Here is a 14,709-nt window from a genome sequence, read left to right on the forward strand (position 1 = left end):
CTCTTAGGTCACCATGACACGGGTACACAAATACAAGCAAGGCTCTGGGCTTCCATTTAGTCACACTACTTCCTGGTGCACTGAGCGCACACACACAGGAAAAAGCCAAACATACACAGGCTCGTATACAGAGTACGTGAACCCCCTTTCTGCAAGGCAAAGGTTAAGGGAGAGGGTGCTGCCAATGTTCACACTCTCTGAAAACCCTCCTTTGGCTCTTGTGCCTTCCAGAGACCTCTTTTATCTTTCTTCCCCTTCCTAGCCTGGCACAGGACCAAAACCCCCAGGCTGAGGGAACAGCAGGTCTGCCCAAGCTCTAGGTCCCCACCCAGGGTCCTGCCTGCTGTTGCGCTGAAGTTCTGACAGCTCTAGTGGTGGCTGAGGAAACTGCCCTGGACATTTTTGGCTGTGAAGTTTTTCAGTCCCATTTGAGAGGGAAAGAGTGTCTTCTAACCCCTGGGTTGGTGTTCCAGATGAGATATGCGGGGTCCCCGCCATGGCTGAGCATGGCAGACACAGTCATTGCGAGAAGAAGCTCTTTCCTCCAAAACGCTGTAGCCTGCTGGAGGGACATGCCTAGCTTTGTCTTTTGGTGACATGAGGCCACGGGAGGCTAGGGGGTGTAGCAGAGACAGCCAGACTCTGGAGTCTGCAGGGGCTGGGTTGGAATGCAGGTTCTGTCTCCTATTAACTGTGAGCCTTTGGGTAAGATACTTACCCTCTCTGAGCTTCAGTATTACCCTCTGTAAAGTGGGGAGAGCACACCTACTTCTGAGAGCTACTGTGAGGATGAAACGAGATGTGGTAGACAGCGCCTGGTTCACCCACGCGAGCCCCCTGCTCCAGCCCGTCCATCTTGTGCTCCACAGCGTTTGGCATGGGACTTTATTACATCACTCTCCCTGTGGGACCCCTGTTTCTTATTGTCTTTGTGCCCTCAGTATTTTGTGTTGGGCTTGGACCTAGTAAAGACCCAATCAATGACTGCCGAATGGAACTGAGCTCTGGACTCTGCACTGTAGTTCACGTCCAGCCATTTCTCTCCACTATCAGCAGGGCCTGGATGGGATCAGTTTCCAGAACAAAGATGGGAATGATCGGGCCACTCTGCCTTGCTATGGCTACGGAGTCAAGTGACAATAGTACCAACAGTAATCTACACACAGCTGGCACTGAACTGTTTACAAAGTCCTTTGCCTAAGTCAAATTTAAGGGTGAATAGAATTGATACCAAGTATCTGATAACTGGTATGTTTAGCACTAAATAATTAAGTATCACATTGAGCAAATATTCCTTAAGTGTCTGTGTTGTATCAGGCACTGTTCTAGGAGCTGTGGATTCAAAGACAAGTAACAAGTAATTGCAGCAGGAGGGGAGAAATGCCCCCCAAAAAGCAGGTGAGGTGGGGATTCCGGGTGGGGAGGAGAAGCAGGGGGAGTGAAGGCCATACACAGAGAAACCAGAAAGAATCAGAGAGCGGTGGGGCTGTGCTGAGAGTAAAGCAGGTTATAGGAGACAGTGGCTGGATGGACAGTTAGGGGGGGAGGCCTAGCGGAGGGGCCAGAGTGGTTAGGGAGGGCCTCTGGGCTGAGGCTGGAATGACAGGAAGTAGCCAGGCAGACAGGCGTTGCAGGACAGACTAGAGATCCACAAGGCTGGAATAAGGTGAGAATAAGAGGAGGGAGGAAGAGGCAGGCTGTGGAAAGATTCTGCGTGTGGGTAGATAAAGGCAATAGGTCTCGCCAAGGGGTTGGATGCCTTTGGGTTTGTAGTGAGCAGACAAGAGGGCTTTTGCTGGAATATGGAAGGCTACAGGAGGGACAGACTGGAGGGGTATCAAGGACCCCCATATAGTGGCCCTTCCTCTGTCCATTCATTCATTTTCACTGAGTCATGCCCGCATTAGTTGAAGCAGGTAGGGCAAGTCTTGTTTATTATTAACTCAACAAATATTGACTGTATGCCTTTGATGAACCTGGAATGTGCTAGAAGCTGAGAAACAGAGGGAGCAAAAGAGGCTTACAATCTGCATTTTCTGGGGCCTGAATTCCTCATCTCTGAACTGAAGTGACCTCAGGACTCCTTTGATTAATGTTTTCAGGTGCTCACCGCTGAATAATTGTTATACAGAACAATTTTATACCCTTTTGGAAAAGAGAAAACTTCTGTTTTCTTTTTTGAAAAACAAAAAAGTGAAAGAAAATGATAAAGTACATCAAAACTGCAGGCTAGAAGTAGAGGGACTGTGGCTATCTTGGTAATTGCTGCATCCCTGGGGGTCTCCTACAATGCTGGGCATGCAGTAGGTATTTAATAAATATTTGTTAAATGAAAGAATTAAGGAAAATATCTCAGTGGGCAGGACTCTGTCTCGGGCCTGTCTTTAAGACGCCGACTGTGGTACATTTCAACCAAAACAAAGAGAGGAGGACGACACAAAATAATATAGGTGGTGTTAGCAGTACAGTATTAGAGGAAAATAAGTCCCGAAAGACTACAGAGCACACAGAATCCTTTTCATAAAGTAGCAAGGAGACGATGAACGTGGGACCCGGGGTGATGCTGACTTTGGTGGGGGCTTTTCTGGGCACAGCACCTGGCCTTCTGAAGCTGCCCTATCAAGACTAGTCGAGTTTGGCCCTGGCCAGTTGGCTCAGCGGTAGAGCGTCAGCCTGGCGTGCGGGGGACCTGGGTTCGAGTCCCTGCCAGGGCACATAGGAGAAGCGCCCATTTGCTTCTCCACCCCCCCCCCTCCTTCCTCTCTGTCTCTCTCTTCCCCTCCCGCAGCCAAGGCTCCATTGGAGCAAAGATGGCCCAGGCGCTGGGAATGGCTCCTTGGCCTCTGCCCCAGGCGCTAGAGTGGCTCTGGTCTCGGCAGAGTGACGCCCCGGAGGGGCAGAGCATCGCCCCCTGGTGGGCAGAGCATCGGCCGGGTGGATCCCGGTCGGGCGCATGCGGGAGTCTGTCTGACTGTCTCTCCCCGTTTCCAGCTTCAGAAAAATACAAAAAAAAGACTACTCGAGCTGTTACTACACAAAAGAGACTTGCCCACCTAACTCAGCAGAGGGACCTCATGATTAGATGTAGGTTATCATTAAGTCCTAGCTTTTGTTTTGGGTGGTGGGTTTCTGGACGCTTATTACATTGTTAAAACCATCTAACTAGCTGGTGAGTTACAAGAGGTCCTGCATGAACCAGTAGTGAGGAATGAAGGGTCCAGACCCGCTCAGTGCCGCCCACCTGAGAGTCAAAGAGAAAGTAAAGGAGCACCTGCCTGGCTACGCTGGGGGTCCAAGGACTCAAACTCCTGTTCTCCTCTGCTTGGCCTCTCATGCTGCTGACTTCTGCCCCTTAGTGGCCCGCTCTTTTTCTTTTTTTGAAGCCTCCCTGGCAGATGTTTCTGACACATAGATCGGAGATGATGGGTTCTGAATTTCTCGGCAGGAGGGAGTTGCTGAAGGTCATGGCGGGGAAATGTGGGTGCATTTGAGGCCTCTGAGTGCAATTGGGGGACTCAGTATCAATGACTTTCCTGAGCAGGATAGAGATGGTGACACACAGTGTGGCCATTGCCTCTCAGCCCAGAACCAATCCTGAGCTGGTGAAAGGGGAGAATGTGGCTGAGGGAGGCAGGCACCAGTTAAGATTTGGGGATCTGGCCAGACCCCATCACTCTGGGGAGTCCCTGCCCTGATCACAGCATGTAAAGCCAAAGGGTCGCTGGGGACCATCCCAGAAAACTCCCTTGTTTCCCAATGAGGAGAGAGTCTGGACAAGGGGAATGTCTTGCTCTGGAGTTGATAGAGAGAAGGGGGCTGAATGGTTGCCAAAGACCAACTGTGTCACCATCTCTGCTTTGCTGGAGGCATCTCGTGTTTATTCCCAACTTAACTCAGCCCCTGGCCACACCTGCCATGGCCAGGCCCAGCCTTTGCCTTGGTGTTGGGGCTGCTGGCTGGGTCAGGCCTATCTGCTCCGTTGATTCAGTCTGCCGCAGAGCCCTGACCCGTGGATCTAGCCCAAACAGTGCTTAACTTAGGGCTCATCTGAAAATGAAGGGCAGGAATGCCCAGGTCCCCAGAGCCCAGGAGGGACAGACCTAGAGGAGTGGGCAGCAGGGTGGGAGGTGGAGGTGGGCAGGTGTTAGGATGCCTGGAAAACACTTGCTGATTGCCTGACTACCTCAGAGAATCATCTTTCCCTGCTTCTTGGTTACTAGTGGCAGAAGGACATTGATCCAAGACCCAAATGTTGAGACAGAACAATTAATTACCATAGCTGGTTATCTTTATGTGGTTTACAGCATCTTTCATAAATGCTATCACAGCTAATTCTCAGACGCTGAGAAGTTATCCCCAATTTACAGAAGAGAAAACCAAGGTTCCTGTAGATTAAGTGGCCACTGTTGCCTCAGAATAAATAACAGACCCAGCTCCTAGGGCCAGGCTTTTGGGCCCAGGGAATATTGTTTTCATTTCCCCATAGTTTTAGGACCCTATTTGTGTAAGGGTCAGTCACTAGCTGGTGCTGGGTCTTTACTTCCCTGCAGTGAAGTCTGGTTGCATACGTTAGCATGCCATTAACATGCAGAGATACACCAGTTTCTACGCAGCCCTTCCTCAGGTCTGAAGGCAAACCCACCTCTGCCTGGTTTTGGGGTCTACTGAGTCACTCATGAGCAGGAGTAAGAAGACCACCTTCCTGGAATGTATTAGGAAAGGGCCAACTGCAATGCTTGGCACCAAGTAGGGTCTTTATTGATATGATACCAGTGCCCCTTCCTTCCCCTCTTCGGTTAGGTCTGCACCGGTTCTCACCTGCTTCTCCTTCCTTCTGTTACCAATCCCCTGCCACCTCCTCTGTTTATATCCCGGAGAAACTCCTGACGGGGCTTAGCTCAACTCCAACCTTCCAGCTCAGAGATGATGAATCAGATGTGCAGGGGTTGGGTGGGGTGGGGTGGGGTAAGTCTTATTTTTAAATGTGTGCTGCAGAGAAACCACGAAGGCCTAGCATTGGGAGTTTGATTTCTCATCTTGCCTTCTCTTCTGACTTGCTGTGTGGCCTTGGGCCTGCCCCTGGACCACCCTGAACCTCAAAGTCCTTTAGGGTAACTGGGAATACTCTTTCAGATAAAAGGGTTAAAAACCACACAGGGCAATGGATGTGCTCCATTAGGCTAATAATGTGATGGAGAAGAGGTGGCAGCTCACAGAGGCCAAAGGAACAGGGAACCTGGCCAGCTCCTTTGTCTGCTGTTCTTGCCAAATCCTGTCCCCGGGGCTTAATTTCTCTCCTCCTCTCCATAATGCTGACTCTGCATTTCCTTGTCCTGGAATGAAGTTGGTAGGGTAGAACTGGGATGATTGTGGTGTAGGAGACTTGAGAAAAGCAGGGGCATATATAAGGGGCTTTCTAGTTGGGTTCGGTCTATAGCAGATTCAGGCTTCCATGCAGGCCCTGGCTTCCCATGGTCTCCCAGGGAAAATGCAGAGCAAGGGATGCTGCTGTTGCTAGGTGATAAAATAAACAGGTCCTTTGGGGCTCTGGCAGGTGGCAGCTAGGTTGCCAGAGGACTAGACATAGCAGGGGAGAAAACCCAGGGGAGGGTGGGGGTGGGGAAAGTTCTAGGTGAGCCTGGAGACCCAGAGGCTGCTCATAGACAGCTTTCAGAGTATAGCTCAGCCACAGGCCACCTCTGGTTCAAGTGTTAGGGGGCTGTCCTGACGGGGGCCTCACACTGCTCTTTGACCCCTGAACCTGTATACTACTCCCAACCCGAGGGCAGACGGCTGGGTCCTCTCCACCTGCAGCTGGGATAGGGTAGTTTGATACCTTTGCCAGGCTGGAGCAATAACCTCTCTCCTGGGTGCCTCAGCCATGACAGGTAAGGTGAGGAGAGGGGACAGGAGGGCTGGGCGGTTATGGGTCAGGAGAGGAGGGCGGGAGTTTCCTGAGATGCAACAGCCGTCATCCTGCATTTCCAGCACCTTCTGAAGTGTTTCCCTGTCACTAGACAGATCCCTCCCTCCCCTCCCACCGTCCCACCTGTGCCATGCACAGATGGGCACTCAAGTTCTCACATGAAGGACTTCAGGAAACGTTCCCACCTGCTCTGCCTGGTGTCTAGGCATCCTACTGCAGCACATTTTCCTTAAAGACTGACCTCAGTCTCGATTGCTACATTAGAAATCATTTTACCTTGTTCTAAGCCACGTAGGTGGTAACCTGCTGGCAATTTGAGCTGAGTAACTTGGGTCCCATCCCAGCACATAATGGCTCCAGGGCAGAGCCTGGGGCAGACAGGAGGTATCAGGTAACCTGAGATTATCTTGTGGCCAGCCTGCTGCCCAGCTACCTTCATTTGAGACAGTGGTTTTCAACCAGTCTGTGGATCGCTGCCTGTCTGCCGCGGAAGAGCTGACCAATCTGATGTTGTATGAAGATTATAGATCCAATGATCTTAGTGGAATTCAATAATGCTTAGGGTGACTGCCGCTTAACAGCCTGTATCATTGATGAAATATACTGAGATTGTTTTAGATAGCTTTGGAACTTGTAGGCTCGTTCAAACAACCTTTCGCACTGTGCAGAGCATTTACAAATCATGCGCAAAAGAGAGCTTCATGGTGTTTCAGTGACTTCTCTGCATCTGTTACTTTGCAATTGCATAACTGTTACCACTTTCTTCCCACTGACATACTTTGTGAGTGCTTCGTGAAGGTTTCCCTGCTGCGTGTCCACTTGCCAGGGGAGGCTGTGTTTTACAGTGGATGCAGTGCAGGCCATAGGCTAATTATTTCACCACTGGGAGCCTCAATTTCATGAGAAAGAGAGAAGCAGAGATTCAATAAGTCTTCTTCTTAATGAGATCAATGTGCTCATTGAAAACATATAGCACACTGCTTGGTACATAGTAAGAATGCAATGAAGGTAAGAAAAAAAAATAATAGTGCTTTATTTATTCACATAGGCACTATTCTGGGGGCTGCATATAGAGCAGTGAGCAGAAGCAGCAAAGCCCAGGGAGCCCAGGGAGCATATGTTCTATTATTTATTTTTAATACTTAGTAACTATTAATACACAACCTAGTAAGTGCATGACATAGTAGATACTAAAAGTAATCAATCATTAGGGGGAAAGAGCCTTCTAGAAGGTCTTGAGTGTATGCAGTAGGGGCTGAACAAGTGGTAGCTATTTTCATGGTTTCACTAGGCCAAGGGGCCCAGTTTCAGGAGGGACTCGATGGGCCAGGTGTGCTGAGGAGAGTGACCATGACGGTTAGGGCCTGAAATGATGTCATGTGACCTGTGAAAACGCTTTATGAACAAAGACTGGAAGATGCAGTCCAGCGAAGTGAAGTCCTACGTTAGCACTGATGTATCCTTTAATGTGAGAAGGGCCATCTCAGGGAAGAGGCAAAGATGAAGCCAGGATCAGTGGGGGAAGTGACAGCAGGACTGTTCTCTCTCAGCACAGGGAAGAGTATTTTAAGCAGCAGAAGGTATGCGGGTGGAAGTGGGATGGTGAAGGAGATGTCCACAGACAAAGGCAAGGCCAGATAAGGGATCCACAGCACGCCAGGGGCGGGGCCTGATGTTGCTGCAAAGGGAGGGAGGTGGGCAGGGGATGGAGGAGTGGGTATGGATCCCAGTCCTTGTATGCAGCTTTGGTTTTTCCTGTTTTCCACATATTGGTTCAACATCAGATATCCGTGGGGCAAAGGGACTGAGGCTGAGACCAGTCTGGGGAGATCGCTTATCTAGACACCGCAAGGGTCCTTCACTCAGGGCCTGTGGCTCTGAAGGGCTTGCTGTTAGCCTGGGACTTCAGTTTCATCTTCCCATGAAGGATTTACTTACAATTTTAGGTCTGATTTACTTACAATTTTAGGTCTGATTTACTTACAATTTTCTGTCTTTAAATCAGTTTTTTACCCTTAATGATCTCTTGATAACTTTTTTTTTTCCCTAAGCAGCACTAGGTATGAAACTTTATCTCTGTCTTCTTGACAGTCTTAAGTTAACTATGATTTTCTTTGTCCATGAGTATTTTTTCTTCTTAGTGACCTTCAGTAGACAGTGAGGGATGTAGTCTCCTTGCAGAAATAATGAGCTAGCAGTTGATGCAGTCTTCACTAAATAAATACTTTATTATAGAATCCATCAGCTCCTGGGTAAGGAAGAGGCCCCTGGTTCTTCAGTTTCTAGTTCTATCTCAAGTTCAAGTTCTAGTTCCAAGTTCAGCCTTCATAGTTACACATCTTGGAGAAGAAGGAGGGCATCATGGAAAAGCAGGGCACTGGATACTGAAGTCCCAGAGCTGGGAGTCCCAGCTCCGACTCTCCTTGCTGAGAGACCCTTTACAAGTCACGGAAGCTCCCTGAGCCTCCTTTTCCTCATCTGACTGAGGACCCTGATATCTCAGAGAGTTGGTATAAGACTCTGGATGATGATTCTGGATGTGAAGGTGCTTCTCAAGCCGCAAAATGCTGCCCTTGCTGAGATGAGGTAGAGACGAGTTGCTGCTGTTCTTATTCTCTTTAAGACCACCAATGACTTCTACTCACCAAAACAGGCCCTCTCATCAACCTGGCTGTCTCTGGGAATGGGTGATGAGATCATTCGTGAAGTCCTCAGTGCCAGGGTGGGAATGGAGTGAAGGTGAGATGGGGTGACCTCAGTTGTCTTGCCCTCTTCTTATTGACATCTGTGGGTGAATGAGTGCCCGTTGTGCCTGGTGGGGGAAAGCAGTTCACCTGCCTCTCTACTCCATCTACAGATTATATGGAACAGAGGGCTCCAGTTTTGTCTCTTCTTCTCTGAATCCCCCACAGTGTCTTGTAGTGTGTAGCACATAGTATATGCTCAGTGAACACACGCTGATTGAATAAATGCATATTATAAAGGGAGAAATTGAGGTTACAGGAAATGCCTAAAGCAGCTGTGCACTCAACCACACCAGCATGTGCCGCTGGTGTGCTTGCTGCCACCCCTGGATAGATGCCCACCCCTGGACAGGTGCTGCCTCTGGTTGCATGTGTTGGGAAGCTGGAAGCTGCTCACTGGAGGGGGATGGGTAGGGGAGAGAGGGTGCAGGATTAAGTCTTGTTTACAAGTTTCTCCACTGCAGCTATGGTAGTCAGAGGTGCAGGCTGCGAGGCAGAGGTAAACACCTCTCGGGAGGATTGCCACATTGGCCTTGCTCACACGCTCTCCCTTCCCTATCGCTAGGGTTTCTGGGCGGGTTCAAGCCTGTCCCTCCCTCACCATCCTGTCTGGGATGAAACACCTAGGTAACACCTCTGGTAGAATCTGGCTTTTTTTTTTTTTTCAACCAGACTTGGTTAATTTTGTTTTCAGTGTCCGATAAATCAGACAGCTGGTTGTAGGGGATCCAGCCTTGGTCATTTGTTGTCACTCATTCACGGACGCTCACCAGTTGCCTGTCCTGGGCTAGGTCTGGGGCTGAAAGATGGGAGAGACAGAGACCTTGTCCTCAAGAAGGTCACAGTCTGGTGGCAACAGGTTTATAAAAATATGTGGCAGACAAAAACATTTTAGGTTTTGGGAAATACACTGTTTTGGGGTCATCGTTGCTTGAGAATTTGAGGTGTTTTACAGACAGAGGTTTTCAAGTGCGCAAGAGGGAAGGCGGGGGGTGGAGAGCCGTCTGGGGGATCTCAGGCCTGAGCCTGCCTCCTGCCGCCCTGGCTCGGCACGATGGCTTCGGAGAGTTTGTCCAGAGTCCTCCAGCCCAATTTTGGTCTCTTTTTTCTGTTCCCTCCTTTTCCCTGGACTAGTTTCTCCTCATTTTCTACATTCAGCTCCTCAGATTCCCTTAGGCTTTGTCACAGGAACAGGCTAGGAACATTTGCTGCAGGTGACCACTGGCTTTCTCAGCAGCACAGAAGGAAGGCTGAGGGGGAGAGGGAGGCCTGGGGGCCTGAAGGAGGCCTGACTTCTAAACCACTTCTCCATATTAGTGGCTGGGCCCAGAGCGGACCCAGAGGGCAGGAGAGAAGAGCCCTCGGAGATGGAAGAGAGCCTGGGGGTTGTGCTTCTCCTCTGTGTGCGATTCTCCCAGCCTGAAATGGCCCTCTCCCCCTCTCCCAGCTCTTGGGCAGCCCTCAGCCCCCTCTGACCTCCAGCAAGGCCACATGCCCTGATAGAACTTCCACAGTGCCCTCTGTTAAGTCAGTTGTTAATAAAACGTGAGTTTATGCGACTGTTTGTAACCACTTATCTCTCCCTCCCCGCACCCCTCTAGACTCCGAGAGCTCTGTGAGAGCAGAGCCCATGTCTGTCTTCTCTCACCAGCGAGGCTAGTGCCAGCACCGAGGGGGCTCGCTGCCCCTTTTGTGGAATGAAAGAACAGAGCTAGGTGCCCGCTGCCCTGACTGGTGGGGAAGGGCGGCCTGGGTCAAGTGCTGGAGGAGGCCCAAACATGAGACACTGGCAACTGTTGGGTCCTTTCCTGGCCCAGCCCCACTGAGCTGCAGGGTCCGGTGGGGGCCCTGCACGTGACCTGGATAGGGGCCTGCATGACCACCCCATGGGCCCAGACCTCAGCTCCCTGGGCCTGCTGCTGAGCCACAGCACTGACCCACTTGTTCTTGCTGTTCTTGGACAGTTCTCTCTGCCTGGAACACTGTCCCCTTCTCTGCCTGCAGAGAGCCCACACAGCTTTCAGGGCCCAGAGACAGTATTTCCTCTTTTGGGACAGCTCTCCAACCACCTTAGACAGAATTTACTGCCTTTTCTGCCCTAGCAGTACCTCGTGTCACTGACAGTATTGGACTTGTCACACTCTCTTGGCATCCTTTGCTTAAGGAGTTGTCCTCCCTCTGGATTATGAGCACTCAGGGCAGAACCCATGTATTGCACCTTTTGCTTCCAAACCCCTCCAGCCACCTGGAGGTAGCCAGTAGCAGGGACTGAGTAAATGGTGGTTGGAAGGATGAAGTTACTTTGGGGGCCATAGTGGCATCAAGTCTTCCCTCTGCCCCCCTTCCAGGGAGTGAAGGGTCCTGGGGAACCAGTAGGGCCTAGCCTTTCTTTGCTTATTTTGCCCTCTTGGGTCTTTTACTGTCTAGTGCTTGGGCTGCTTCCTAAGAGCCTAGGTGGGCACCTCCAGACCTGAGTGGGTTTCTGGACTCTGCCTCCATCTGAGGAGGCCTCTGCCCAAGCGCCCAGACCTCCATTACCAGTAGGCTGGCCTGCTGACCTGCCTCATTACTGAGTACTACCAGCCAAGCCCAGCAAACCCCTTGGTCTGTACCAGCTGACAAGGCAGGGAGGAGAGGGTAGAAGGCCCTGCTTCCTCCAGTGAATTCAGAGGGCTGACACTGACCCCAGGCATTTAGCACTCTACTCTGGTGTTGAGGCCTTTTGGGCAATACTGAGCCCAAACCAGGCTGGCTAGTCACAAGGGCTTGGCTTCCCTCCAGGGTTTGGCTGCAGCCTGGGTGTTAAGGGACACAGAGATTGTGTTCAGACCTCTACCTGGGAGCTTCTCCACCTCTTGCTCTCACTGGGCGCACCCTGTTGAATAGGCTCAAGGAAGAACCATTGTTAAGAAACAGCCACCGCCCATGACTCTGATTCTGTTCAGGGTGGGGCCTGTGGGTGTGGGAGGTGGCAGGAAAGGGAAACGAGGGGGGGGGGGCTGGGCCCGGGCAGGACTTGCCCCATCTTTTCCCAGTGCTTGGAGCTATGCTTGCCTTGGCCTCATTAGAGGAAAATGATAGAGCAATTAGGCACAGGTGGCTTCTGGCTAGCTCAGGGGTCTTGCCCTGGATCCTGGCCATGCTGCTGCCTTGCCTGTGGGGCCCCAGGCCTAGCCCCTCCCCCATAGGTTGCCTACCTGCTCCTGCCCTACCTCCCTCACAGGGCAACACTCAGCTCTCTCCCTGAACTGCTGCAAAGGGCTGGCCATTCATACGTTTCCTGGAGTGAACAGTTGTAAGTCCTTGCATTTGCACGGGCCTTCATGCTTTACAGAGCCGATCCACATACATTTTTAGCCCATTCAACCTTTCCATTAACCCTGTGTGTGTGGATGCATGGGGGAGGGGGTGTGGACAATATTTCTATTTTACAGAGGGAGAAAATGAGTCTCAGAAAGAGTCAAGCCTCAAGACTAATAAGTTTACAAGGGAACTGGCCATCTGACCTTTTGATCTTATGGTCAGCACTCTAGTTATTGGCCCTAGAAACTGCCCTCTTCCAGGTTGCTTCCCGGGAGCCTCGAGGTTTCCTCAGGGAAGCCCACAGCCAGGCGAGCTGGCCCTGCTTCCTCTTCTCTCCTGAGAGCCCTGCAGGCCTTGCTTCTCTGCTCACAGGCTGGGCTCCAGCTTCCTGGGATGGGCACATGGGAAGCTGGTGCTTCAATCTTGGCTGCTCTGCAGAGTGAAGCAGGCACTTTCTGACCCTCAGCCACCCCAAGGGCTGGGGCTCGAGCCTCACCAGACTTCTCAGAGGCATCCAGGGGGAAGCGCTCAGGCTAGAAGCCATTTGAGGGACCCCAGGAAGTCACCTCCTTTCCCCTTTGACAGACTGCTCCCCCTTCCCTTCCTGTCCCTTCCTGTCCCTCCCTCCCCTCTCATTTTCATGTTGGTTGTTGGACAGCTCCATCTTCTTAACTGGAGAGGAAAGATCGCCTGGGCTGCTCAGACCTACCATTTGTTACCTCCCTTCGTGTCCTCAGCTGTCTGGAGACACTCTCTTTGCCTCAAAACAGTGAGGCCACTCACAATCCAGAGGAAGGGGGGAGGACGGGGCCAAAAGGAGACTGAAGAGGTCTCTATGTAAACCCAGGTTATTTGGGGGCAGCTCACCAGGGTTTTCTTCAAAATAAAAGGACTCTTTCTCCAGGCCAGTGGCAAAGGCCATGGTCATGTCAGGATAGCCCCTTACTCTTGGGAAGTGCCAGCCTCCAGCCCACAGGCTGGGAGAGAGAGCAGGAGGGATTTAGAAGGGAACAGCCAGCAAGGTAGCCCTGGCCTGTGTCTCAGTTTCCGTGTGCTGGGGCCAGGGCTGTTGGCAGAGAGAGAGAGAGCAGGCCAGCTGGGCACTGCAGCAGGTAAGCGGCTGGGGTGTGGTGGCAATGCAGGTCTGACCGTCTGACCTCTTTTTAACCTGGAGGGTGTTTCAAAAAATTCTCAGCTGCTGACCTCTCAGGCTACCTGAAGCACTCTTTGTGGGGAGACCCCACCACCACCACTGCCAGTCTTCAGAGCAGAGGGCCCCACACTCACCATGCTGACTCAGAGGTCTTGGTTTCTTTATGGCCTGGAGCTGAAGTCAGCAACCCAAATCCAGAAGAGGGCCTTCCCAGGTGGGGCACTGGCTGGTCCACAGGCTGGAGCCCCCAGGCAGCTCTGGCTAGAGGAGGCCTAAGCGCAGAGCAGGCCCTGGTCCTGTGTGTTTGGCATCCTCTTCCCCTTAGTGAGCTCTCCACCTCCCACTGCCGAACTATAGGAGTGATTTGGGGACTGTGGGGCAGGTAGACTGAAACAACCCTACAGGTGAAGTTGCCAAACTGGAATGATTATTTGTCTTGTAACCTGACACCCGTCTTAGGGACTGGAACAACACCTAGAGTCATTCACAGGCCCTTTGCCTCAGAACCGGCGACACCCCTAGATGTCGCAAAAGCCTTCCCGTCTGAATGACTTCTACCCAACGGGGTGTTAACTGACTGTTGAAGTTAAAAGGCTCTCTCTCCCTAGTTGTGCGACTTCTCATTTGTGTGGGTGCTTTTGTTTGGGGTCGTGATAAGTTAGAGGAATTTGAGGCTGGGATGACAAAATTTATTGCTCAGTGGAACTGGATTGTTCCCACCCCTTAAGATGAGATAAACTTGGCCTGCAGGTGTGCAGGGCTCATGTGCACCACACCAGCCAGCTTCCCACCCGAGAGCTTCTTGCTCTTGCCTTACCAGTTATTTAATTTTCAATATCACTGTGGGTGCCATGGCTCAGACCCAGGTCCCTCTCTTCACAGGATTACTTTTGATTGTCATTCCGTTCTATCCTGAGGCCAGGACTGCCCCTGGCCATGGTATGTGAAAGCAAGGCCTCGGAACCACAGAGCCTGGAGCTGGAGGAAACTGGGGCAGCTTATCTTCTCCTGTTCCCTTTGTGGACGAGGAAACCGAATTCTAGAGAGGCAGAGCCAAGGGTCCAAGACCACGCAGTAAACGAGTGCCAGATTCTGAACAAATTCAGATCTTCCTCTGTTTCTTTTCTTTTTTTATTCCTTGACAAAAACAGAGAGAGAGACGGACAGACAGGAAGGGAGAGAGATGAAAAGCATCAATTCATTGCGGCACCTTAGTTGTTCATTGATTGTTTTCTTGTATGTGCCTTGACCAGGGTGGGGGAATACATCAGAGCAAGTGACCCCTTGCTCAAGCCAGTGACCTTGGGCTTATTTAAGCTAGAGACCTTTGGGCTCAAGCCAGTGACCATGGGATCATGTCTATGATTCCACACTCAAACCAGATGAGCCCGCGCTCAAGCTGGAGACCTCGGGTTTGAAACCTGGGTCCTTTGCATCCCAGTCCGACACTCTATCCACTGTGCCACCACCTGGTCAGGCAGATCTTCCTCCATTTCTTGGCCTTGACCTTCCCTGGATATTAGCCCAGGGTAGACTTGAGTATTGGCTCTTTCACTGAAAATGTGCTTCTGTGTGCTGTCTCT

General features: G+C 51.3%; 2 protein-coding genes across 3 annotated transcripts in view; one reads left to right on the forward strand and one right to left on the reverse strand.

Annotated features, from left to right (window-relative positions):
* TMPRSS4 (transmembrane serine protease 4) overlaps positions 1-13,506 on the reverse strand; it is a 32,757-nt gene extending 19,251 nt beyond the window's left edge. For both annotated transcript variants that reach the window (XM_066372491.1, XM_066372487.1), the window contains exon 1: positions 13,261-13,506. In XM_066372491.1, coding sequence (XP_066228588.1) covers positions 13,261-13,263 — 3 coding nt within the window. In that variant the 5' untranslated portion in view covers positions 13,264-13,506. The remainder of the gene's footprint in view (positions 1-13,260) is intronic.
* The window catches only part of SMIM35 (small integral membrane protein 35), a 63,741-nt gene continuing 54,752 nt past the window's right edge, over positions 5,721-14,709 (forward strand). Inside the window, exon 1 of the mRNA XM_066372522.1 lies at positions 5,721-5,888. Coding sequence (XP_066228619.1) covers positions 5,882-5,888 — 7 coding nt within the window. The 5' untranslated portion in view covers positions 5,721-5,881. The remainder of the gene's footprint in view (positions 5,889-14,709) is intronic.

Source organism: Saccopteryx leptura, chromosome 1 (assembly GCF_036850995.1).
Source record: "Saccopteryx leptura isolate mSacLep1 chromosome 1, mSacLep1_pri_phased_curated, whole genome shotgun sequence".
Classification (NCBI taxonomy): Eukaryota; Metazoa; Chordata; class Mammalia; order Chiroptera; family Emballonuridae; genus Saccopteryx; species Saccopteryx leptura.